The sequence below is a fragment of the Argentina anserina genome, chromosome 2 (assembly GCF_933775445.1).
Source record: "Argentina anserina chromosome 2, drPotAnse1.1, whole genome shotgun sequence".
In the NCBI taxonomy this organism is placed as follows: Eukaryota; Viridiplantae; Streptophyta; class Magnoliopsida; order Rosales; family Rosaceae; genus Argentina; species Argentina anserina.
Genome location: NC_065873.1, coordinates 28,952,082 through 28,963,256, shown reverse-complemented (window position 1 = coordinate 28,963,256; position 11,175 = coordinate 28,952,082). Strand labels below are relative to the sequence as shown.

The following is an 11,175-nucleotide window of genomic DNA, read 5'->3' as shown; positions in this document are numbered from 1 at the left end:
GTTGGAACAGTTCGGAATCCGATCGATCAAAATCAGAGAGAGAGAGAGAGAATAAGAGAACCAGAGCCTTTTGTGTTGGGTCCCACGCGAGAGGTGCATAGTAACCCATTTGCAGAGGGAGCAGCTCAAACATAACATGGCACATGCCACTTTTCTTGTGCAGCCAAAATCATTGTGGATTACATGCTACAGTATACGACTCAGTATCCCATGTGCTCACGTGTCGACATCACTGACCACCCACGTCCCGGGTCGGGACTGAACAGGTCTCAGGGGTTTTGGTGACTGGATATTTGCTGGAAAGAGGACCGGAGGAGTTCTCCGTTGGGCCGAGTACGGGAACTGAGTTTCGTTCAGTTCACGGAAAGTAAGCGTCAGGAAATAAAAATTGACGCGACAGGAAACGAAACACTTCTCTCTCGGTGTTAGAAATGGACTAGTTTCTTCGAAAGATGCAAATGAACTAGTTTAGTTATGTTTAAATGCAAATACGTACTGACCAAATCGTGAGAAATTATAATGGCTTACGAACGATATAAGAACTTGTTCCCGAACGGAAGTGTGTGATGCGGACATTAGCCCCTTAAGGGGGTGAATTATGACGCTTGAGAAACTAGCAAGCTTGTAGAGTCAGTTTAAGTCTTGTTTATATCTGTAGTCAGTTTCTCATAATAGTGTGGACTAGTGGACCAGAGCAGACGATCACTCAACTCAACTACGTGGACTTGACTATTACAACAACAATTATATATATGAGTTAAGTATTGTTTTTATGAGTGTATACAATACTTTTCTTAATTTATTACAAAAATGTCATATATGAATACAAATGCATAATTTTGGTAAATCAACCGACTTGCTGGTCTAATCAATCGACGAAAAGTATCAATGTCATTACTTCTTAAAAAATACTTGATATATAGCTCTACTGATCATACATACCTGTTAAATAATATATCTCTATCTAGCATTTTCTTCTAAAACGCCAAGGGTACATATCAAATAGGAAATGAGTCCGTTGTTTTCTTCCCCTCCCAACCTCTTTTAAGTTCAGACACCATTTCCATTTGGCTTCTACCTTAAGAATCAACTTAGTGTCAATTTACTACCTTAGTTTTTATTTTTGCCAATTTTCTAAACCCTAGGTTTCCATTATTAACTAATTTGCTATCCAAAGTATTAATTTTTCCAATTTGCTACCCTAGGTTTCTAAAATTAGCTAATTTTCTATCATTTTGTCATATCAATTTTTTAATTCTCCCTAATAAGTGAATTAATATGAAAATTCAAATAAACAAATTGGCTAATATTGAAAAGTCTAAAGTAGTAAATTTTGCTTAAAGTTAGTATATTGACATAAATAAAAACTATAGTAAATTGACACTCAGGATATTCCTAGAATAGCAAATTGACAATTATGCCTTCCCATTTATTCTCCATCGTCTAGCTAATCTAATCATCCTCACAAGAAAAAGCCACGGTTGGGTCCCCGCAATCACAATCCCACCGTCGGTTTTATCGTCTCTGATATCTCGACGGCGACCTTATTCTCGTGATAATATCACATGAGATTCTTGTCATCGGGGACCATCTTGTTAGGTTTATGATTTTTCTAACAATAAACTTGATTAATTTGGGTGATCAAAGCTTATCTAAAATGTTATGCTAAGCATCAAGACCGGGATCCAGTACAACTCACATGCATGCTATGACGGGGGACCAGTTCCATGTAATGCTGTCCAGCTGATCAAATTAATCAAACCCATTATTCAATCAGATTTTATAAATGACACTAGAATTAGACTAAACCATCAAGTTGATAAAAAAAAATTAAACACGATCAAACCAATACTACTAATCCACATGTAAATAATTCATTCATAATCATGAATTATGAATGAGTTGAGTGGATATCGAAATGTATGCAAATTTCAATTTAAATAAAAGAATATTAAGTTTCATGAAAGATTGAATTATAATTGAAGACGTTATCAATGCAATTAGATGAGGTTTTCAGTTTTCTACACTTTAATTAGCCGATGTTGATACTAACTGAGGGATGGACTTGCTTGGCGATTACTGGTTGAAATATAAAGTGGTGTCAAGAAAGATAACCACACTTGGAAAAAGTAACCATAGATAAGTACTAATTACGTACTTATATAAGAGAGAGAAATAAATGTGTTGTAGGTGTGAGAAGAGCTAGGTGGGATCAAGCATCCCAACGTCACAAAAAAAATAGTAATATACATATATATTTTTTTAATTTTTTTAAGTGGAAACATCTCATAAACTCACCGACACTTAACATTTTCACATGCACACAGAATAATAATTAATTAAATTCATTTTTTTCTGACCTCAAAGACTAAGATCTTAATTCCTAAACTAAATTCATACCTTAGCACCACTCTCCACCACAATACTACCGTCTTTCATTAACTAGTCAAGTTGGTTTCACGGCGTTACTCGGCCAGCTCCCTAGATCGAATTGGGGATTTATAATTTTTGTTTGGCCATCTCAAGTGAAGGAGGTGATAGAATTTGAATTAGGATTTAGTTTTATTTCGTTTAATTATTTTGATTCTTCTGATTTTGAGTTTGGATTTAATTAATTTCTAATTGCTATTTTTTAAAATAGTCAAGGAAGAGAACAAAGAAGAAGCATGTTTTTGTCCATCCATTTCATCGGTTCAAGCTGTTTTATTCATTCAATTAACATAATTAAGTATTTCTTGATTTATGAATTGATTGAATAGAATTATATATTCCTAAATTGTTTTGTGACTTTCGTGTTATACTATTTTATCGAATTGTTTGGTTATATATGTGCACTTATCAATTTTTGTAGCTAATTGTAATATCACATTGTTATTAGTTGTCTAATATAAGTATTATTTTTCAATGATTATAGGTTATTAGACTAAAATCATGTAATATCAAAACTTCAGCCAAAACGAAGTGTTAAAAAAATTACTTCATGGTTTTTAAGTACCGTCCAAATTCTCACTATTTACTTATTTTTCGATTTAGAAATTAGAACTTCAAGCATTCCCGATGTGATTATCCAGAATCCGCCACTGGCTAGGTGAGATGTCCTTTCCATTGGATGTGCGATTCGTACATTTTATGGTGTTTATACTTTCTTGGCATCGTGCGGTCGCGGTCTTGTCGCTATGGTTAGTGTTTAATCTTGGTGACGAAATAGATGCTTGCAGGTATTTTATTGGAAGTATCTAATCTCCTAACCTAGCTCATTTACACGGAGATTGCTTAGAGTTGTAATCACATGGCGGAAAACTCAATCATTCATGACCATCGTGTTTTTGGTAATTTGCATTAGAACCAAACATCATTAGAGATATAAAGGTTGAGTCAACTAGCATAAGCTCTATTATTTCCGACCCACCCGGCCACCTCTAATTATAATGCTTCATACTTCAACTCAACACTATGTATGTGTCAATCATTAGTTCATCACCAAAAGAAACTCAATTAGGATAGGATTGACCAAATCAAACAATTAATTTTGGACTATAATCGAAACCAAAATGCCAATGTGTATTTTGGTAATTACAACCGTCTTAAACAAACCAATCAATCCAACGGCAACTGATGACGATAAGTTCCAATTTCTCGCGAGCATTGTGATCAAACGGCCAGCGGTATTTTCAATATTGCGAATTATTTTCTATTGAAATAAAATAAAGAAAGGTGAGAGAGAGAGAGAGAGAGAGAGAGAGAGAGAGAGAGAGAGAGAGAGAGAGAGAGATTTTCCGATAAATATAAATTTAGTCGCTCCATAAGGAACAGAGCAGAACTCCGTTATATGGTGCAACGGACCTGATGAAACTGAAGCGGACTCGAGATAGAAGAGTTAGCTGGATTTAAGGAACGTGTTGGGGTCCGAGTTCATTAAGCTCGCTGCTCTGCATTTCCCACATTCCCACAACATAAGGCGGTTTTGTCTCGTAGAGACTAGAGAGAGAGAAACACAGAGTGGAGTTTCTAGAGTGAGAAGAAGTGAGAGATAGAAGCACAATGGGGAAACCAAACTCCTGCTTCAAGATTATCACATGCGGCAACGATTCAGCGGACGATCTCGATGTTTCTGAGGTATCTGATTGGTTCACTGTCTTTTTTGACTTCGTTATGTTCGGGTTTTTGGTTTGTGTCTTTGATTCGATTGGTATCAATGGTATGGTTTTGTTTTATTGCTGTGCTTTTGTTTTCTGATAATCGTTTCGTTAATTCGAGGCTGTAAAAGCTTTGAGTGTATTTGGATTAGTGTAACTTTGAGATGCGGTGAGAATTTGAGCACTGAGGAGTTGGAGCAGTAAGATCTAAGAATTTGGATCTGCAATTGACTAGTGTATGACTTGTGCTGACTTGATATGAGTAGGATTGGATTTCTGTAAAAGGTAACAGGTAACATGTAAGGAAATTTGGCTGTAGTAATTGCCGTCTGGAATTCATAACCGAATTCATCTGAAATGCTGATTGTGTTTGTAACTTTGTATAACTGAAGGCTGTAGTTCATTGACAGATTTGTTGCTATGATTACTGAGATATTGACGCTTGTTAATGCGACAAGATTAGAAATGAATATCGGTTTGTTCAAGGCTTTTGACCTTGTTCAATGTCTATTCTGGAGTGATATGGCTCTAAATTTTATATGGTGTCCTGTTTTATGAAACTTTGTTACTTTTCAACTTTGGAGCAGGAAGTTATTGTTCAAAGGCTTTATGTTCAGGCAAACTGCTTTTATTAGTATACCAAGTATATTGATAGTAATGGTGTAGATTTTGTGATCTTATGATTTTGACTCATTTTGGTACCTTTAGGTCCCTGGTTTTTGAGGTAACTTCTGCAAAGTGTATTGATCAAGGCTCTTTTTTTCTTCCAGAGAAAGGGTTCAAGTGATAAACGTGGCTGGAGTTTCCATAAGAGGTCTGCACGGCATCGAGTGCTAAGCACCACTGTGATCACTGAAACCCCAACTTCTGGAAATAAGGAGAGCCCAGAATCTGCCCCTCTTGCTTTCCAATCACCAGCTAGCACGACTGTTCCAGAGAAAGTCTCTATAATACAATACACTGATGAGAAACCACAGTTGTTGACTCCTGAGATCCCAAGAGTTTCTGCAACAGAAAATGCATCGGGAGATCAAAGTAAGGTTGATGACAAACTGGAAGATGAAAACAAAGTTGATGAAAAGCTGGAAGCTGAAAGCAAGGGTGACGGCAAACTGGACGAGTCTGCTGCTGCTGTTGTTGTCCAGACCGCTGTCAGCGGATCATTGGTAATTTTTCTTTATGGTGATTGAGTTCTAAGTTTCCAGTTATTAGCACTCCAACTAAACTCTTTATTCAAACTATTTACACAGGCCCAAAAATCATTGCTGGATCTGAAAAATGTAGTTAAGTTGCAAGCTGCTGTCCGGGGGCATTTGGTGCGTAGGCATGCTGTTGGGACGTTACGATGTGTTCAAGCCATTATCAAAATGCAAGCTATTGTTCGCGCACATCAATCTCTTCAGAAGGATAATCATTTGTCAACAACCTCGGTAAATACCACTCGATTCAACTAGTCTAATGATCTGCATGAGGTTATTCAAATATTTTGTTGGCTTTAATGATATTGTTATGATAGTTGACAGTAATTTATTCATATACTGCTCATAAAATTTGTCAACCATCCACGATCAAGCTGATAGGAAGAATTCTTAGTAACGGAAGGATTTATCACCCCCTCATGAATAGCAAAACGATGTTCTGATTTGTATGTTTAATAAGTCTAGGGCATCATATGAGAAAAATATACGTGCTTCCCTTATCACACTTGCATTCATCCTTTGAGAGAAAAGCTGTAGGGGGATTGCGTGAACTTTAATGTATAAACTCGTAACTGAAATTCTTTAATGATTCAATACTATAATTTTTGCCAACGTTAGGTGGTTAGTGAATTATATATTCCTACCATTTGAGTTAGTTTACTAAAATTTATCTAGTATATATTTGTATGACCAATAGTTTTTACTTTCACTTGGATAATTAGCTGTAGAAATGTACTTTGTAGACAATCTCACAATCTGTTGTCGTTGTTCCTTTTTTTCTTGTCTCAGAAGAAGGCAAATGTAAGCTACATTTCCATTGAAAAGCTCCTGAGCAACAGCTTTGCCCGCCAGGTATACTACGCATATTTTTGTCTTATGTTTTACACATGCTTATCTATTGTACCTTCAAATGTCCTACTAATTTATATATGTATTTTTTCTTTCAACTGAAGCTCTTAGAATCAACACCGAAGAACCAACCTATTCATGTTAAGTGTGATCCTTCAAAGCCTGATTCTGATTCTGCTTGGAAATGGTTGGAAATGTGGATGTCAGTCTCAACAAAGGATACTCCTCATTTAAAAGAAGCTGTATCAGTGGTAGAACAGCAGGAAACAGAAAAGGAAGAAATTACTGAGTCTCCACTTGAATCTAAGATTCAATATTGTGAGATGGAAGAATCAAATTCCAGCATAAAAGAGTCGAATGCGCTTTCTGAAAGTGAAGAAAGTCTGATCACTTATGATGCCGACAGTTTCAACTTTCAGCCTATCAATTCCACCTCTTTCACTGTGAGACACAATAATGAGCAGCCTCAGTTTGAGAATGCCAGTACATCTGCTGTGCAAGAGAGCGCAGTTGAAATAAATTTATCAGATGCAGATTCCTACATGGAGTTCAACGCCTTATCTGAGAAACCTGTTATTGAAACTGAACAACCTAAACGTTCTATGAAAAGATCTGCCACCGATCAACTGGAAACTGATGGAAAGAAATCTGTATTTGGTTCCAGGAAGGTGACTAATCCTGCATTTGTTGCTGCTCAGTCCAAATTTGCAGAGCTGACCTCAACAACCAATTCAGCTAGGTCAATCAGTCCATCTCTTGAAGATGCTTCTGGAGTTGAATCACAAAGGGACACATTCTCATCTGAGGTCGATTCTGAACTCAGATCAAAGGAGCCAAGTGTACCAGATAATCTAGTCATCCCCCATGGATCACAAGTTCAAGTGGGTGGTTCAGACTGTGGCACCGAAATCTCTATCTCTTCCACTCTTGATTCGCCTGATAGATCTGATGTTGGAGCCACGGAGCGTGACCATGAGCATCATGTGAAAGTTTCAGAGGAAAGGATTTGCAGTCCAGACAATACAATAAACATTGATGTTGAAACTAAGGATTCCCCGGAAACCCCAGTCTCCAACTCATGTAACAGTGTCGCAGAACCAGAGAAAATTAATGTTGTCAATGATGAAACCATTAATTCTAAGGTTGCTATGATCCCCCCACAAGCAGAGTCAAAGCCAGAGAGAACCACCTCTGACGTACAGAGAGAACAGGACACTTCAGCAAGTATGCAAGCCTATGGGTCATCACCAGAAGCCTCTCCAAGAAGCCATTTGACTGTCCCTGAATCACAACAAGGGACGCCTTCAAGTCTGATATCAGTGAAAGCGAAGAGGAGCAAAGCTGACAAGAGTGGATCTAATAAAAAACGCATGTCACTGTCTGCAGGAAAGAAATCACCCTCTAATCCAAATCATGATTCTGCCTCGAGTAAAGATAACAAAAGTGGGAAGAGACGTAATTCATTTGGTTCAACTAAACCTGATCAGGCTGATCAAGAACCAAGAGATAGCAGCAGCAGCAGTTCTATCCCTCATTTCATGCAAGCCACAGAGTCTGCTAGAGCAAAGCTTCAAGCAACTACCTCTCCTAGATCGAGTCCAGATGTGCAAGAGAGGGAGATTTACATCAAGAAGAGACATTCCTTACCTGGAGTGAAAGGAAGGCAGGGATCTCCTCGCATCCAGCGCTCCATGTCTCAAGCTCAGACACAGCAGGGTGCAAAGGGATCAGGTATGCTTACTTCTCATAATAAACGAAGTGTCTGTACATACAAGTTTGTTGTTGCACTACATTTTTTAACTCTGTTATTCTCAGAGAGAAAATGGCAAAGGTGAAGAAGTAAAATGATCAGACACATGAAAGACAATGGTGGCAGAGGACCAACTCCATTAACTGGACATTTGGGGTATGTTGATTACTTGACTGGTAGCTAGTTTTCCCCGGCTTGGATAGCGCCTTAATTAATTAACCCACGCTAGTTACTGGAGTTCGATAAATATATAAAACTGAGCGAGGTTTTAATGTACATTTTATATTCTTTATTTCCTACTGTTTGTTCGTTATTGTTTTCTGTAACTTGTTCCAAATGGTATAAATCTCAGTGTGATATTGTTTGGGTTTGATCCAGATGCCTAAAGCTTGGGTTTTGGCCGAAGTTTGAGGCACAATATATAAGGTGGAGAGTTTTTGTATGCTTTTTGCCAGGTGTTTATTGTAATAAGATTGAACTTCTTCACTTCAGTTGCCTTACTTTTGGTGTTACTCAGTTACTTTCCGACGCATTCCACCGGAAGTATAATCTGACGTTCTGCTTCATCACCTTTTAAAGGTTTTTTATTTTGAGGAACCTTTTAAAGTTTTAATAGCCCAATAATTGGATTCTATCTTGTCGTTTAACTTCAAGTTAAAAATTGTAATTACAACATCAATCTTATTACCCTAACAATTACAGACTACAAATCCTCAGACATACAATAATTGGAATCAAGTAACCCAAGCCGAATACAACGTTCTTAGTTATGAAGGTCGTCAATGTATGTATGCTCATTTGCATGAACAAGAAGAACTCTAAACTCTAAACTCAACGTTACAAAGGTGGTGGTGGTCATCAATGCATGCTCATTTGCATGAACAACAAGAAGATTGATGACCTAAACTCTAAATTCTAAACACCAACTCTAAACTCTAAACACTAAACACTAAACACTACAATTGGGAAAAATCTGGAAAAATCGATTTGTCCTTCTCGGAGCAAAAGCCAAAGCCCTCCAAGGTCGGAGAACGTTGGTTTTTTATTTACCTTGTTTGGTTTGTGGGTTGCGGTGTTGACCTATGGTGGAGGGTCAAGTTAGACCCCTGGAAGTCGTTCGCGAGCGATGATGGTTTGCGAAGTTTCTCCGGCTAGGCCATACGGTTAGTCTTCGGTGGGTTGGAGGGATTGGGTGTGGGTGAAGTTACTGGGCTTTGTCCCGTTTTGGCTTACTCCTTCGTTTCCTCTCAAAATGTTCTTGGGCCATGTACGACTAAAGCATCCCACAGTCCTCGGTTTGAAGCTGGCTATTGCTTTGATGTGTGGAAGGGTCCGAGGTCTTAAGCTCATCAAAGTAGATGTGAATAATTTAGGATTGTGTGGTTTTTGTTTTGTTTTTGGTTCTGGTAGGAAAATCTTTCCCTAACCTCGAGCTCTCGAATCAAGTATTGTCAAGTACACAATTGCTGTTTCGGCTTGACATTTGTTTTGATTTGTGGATTTCTAGGTTTCATGGAGTTAAATTTTGTTTTTGTCTTACTTTTTAGTTAGAATAAACGCGTCGTTATTTACATTTCTAGTGTAAGTTGGCCTTAGGATGACTTGTCATTTTATTGTTTGATCATTTGTGGTTGTTATGGCATTTTCCGCCGAATGAATTAGATTAATTTCTCTAAAAAAATGCTAAACGCTAAACTCTAAACTTTTTATTTTAAACTTTAAACTCTCACCGCTATGAAGGTGGTCATCAATGCATGCTTTTTTTTGGGGTCAATTTCATCAATGCATGCTTATTTGCATGAACAAGGAGAAAATTGATGACCTAAACTCAAAACATTAAACTCAAAACTCTAAATTCTAAGCTCTAAACTCTAAATTCAACATTAGGTGGTGGTCACCATGCATGCTCATTTGCATGAACATCAAGAAGATTGATGATCTAAACTTTAAACACTAAACTCTAACTGCATGCTCATTTACATGAATAAGAAGAACATTGACGCTCTAAACACTAACCTCTAAACTTTATGAAGGTGGTCATCAATACATGCTCATTTACATGAATAAAAAAAACAATTGATGACCTAAACTCTAAACTCTCAAACGAAACTCCTCTATTTCCATTTTGCTTTCACTATGAACAACACACGTACGCTCCCAATTCACTCGCTGCATGATTAACTTTCTACATGATGCATTTATATTCGGGCGAACACAATGACGTGATAGTTAGGAGTGTAAATGGGCCGAGCCGGGTTGAGTATTAGGTTGTTCATGTTTTGGCTCATTTTCATTCGATCGGGTTCGAACCGTGCTAAAAGTTGATTTTTTTCGTTCATGTTCAAGCTCGGCTCACCTTGAAAAAGCTTGAGTTGGGCTCGGGCCGGTTTGAAATTTGAAATTAATATTTTAAAATCAAGAATTCAAAATAAAATTAAAAAATTGATATTATAGCATCATATAAAATGTTTTTTAATTAAGAAATAAGAGAATAGTATAGTACATGCTTGTGGCTCCATGACGAATTGACGATGAGAGTTGTTTGTTTCTTTAGAGTTTGGCCATTTGGGGTGGTGAAAAATTTATGGAACTGATCAAATTATGACTCCTAGTAAACACTATTTATACAATGTATAATAAGATTATGGTTTTATTTTATTATTATTTATAATACATTTTAATATTATTTATCATATAAAAATTATACTATGTATATATATATATTATAAAAGTTATTAAGTCAAACTTAATAAACGAGCCGAGTTTTTAACGAGCTCGAGGTAGCTCGCGAGTTAAACGAGTCGAACGAGCTGAATACTTATTGTTCAAGGTCGGCTCATTTTCAAAGGTCGGGCTTAATATTAAGCTCAAGCTTGACTCATTTAGTTTTACAAGTTCGATCCGAACGAACTAAAATCGAGCCGAACACGAGCGGTTCGAGCCTACTTACAGCTTTAGTGACAGTGGTGCGCAGTAATGCAGTAAATAGTAATATTTGGGAGGACAGTCAAGAGTGTCGACTCATTCTCGTACCAAAAAAGGTCGTGGTCAAAAACTCAAAATGTCAAAGCCCAACCTGAGCCCGTATACCTAATCAAGATCCCCCACTCGCACCACTCTCACGTGCACCGCATTTCCGCAACCGCCAAAAACACCCCCGCAATTCCACGCGCGCCTCAAAAACTAGAATAATAGCGAAGATAATAGAAATAGCGAGAAGAAGGTGAGGGAGTAGGTTTTA

General features: G+C 37.4%; 1 protein-coding gene across 1 annotated transcript; it reads left to right on the top strand.

Annotated features, from left to right (window-relative positions):
* The first annotated feature begins 3,842 nt into the window (after window positions 1–3,842).
* LOC126805550 (protein IQ-DOMAIN 32) lies at window positions 3,843–8,417 on the top strand. Its single transcript, XM_050532347.1, has 6 exons — window positions 3,843–4,116; window positions 4,907–5,302; window positions 5,387–5,566; window positions 6,125–6,187; window positions 6,289–7,915; window positions 8,000–8,417. Exons 1-6 carry the CDS (start codon window positions 4,042–4,044, stop codon window positions 8,017–8,019), a joined length of 2,361 nt encoding a protein of 786 aa, XP_050388304.1. The 5' UTR covers window positions 3,843–4,041; the 3' UTR covers window positions 8,020–8,417.
* Window positions 8,418–11,175: the final 2,758 nt, after the last annotated feature.

Excerpts from the sequence above, each read along its gene's own strand:
- LOC126805550 (XM_050532347.1), top strand. The coding sequence starts at position 4,042 with ATGGGGAAACCAAACTCCTGCTTCAAGATTATCACATGCGGCAACGAT. Across the intron at positions 4,117-4,906 it reads ACGATCTCGATGTTTCTGAG|AGAAAGGGTTCAAGTGATAA; the intron begins GTATCTGATTGG and ends TTTTTCTTCCAG. Across the intron at positions 6,188-6,288 it reads GCAACAGCTTTGCCCGCCAG|CTCTTAGAATCAACACCGAA; the intron begins GTATACTACGCA and ends TTTCAACTGAAG.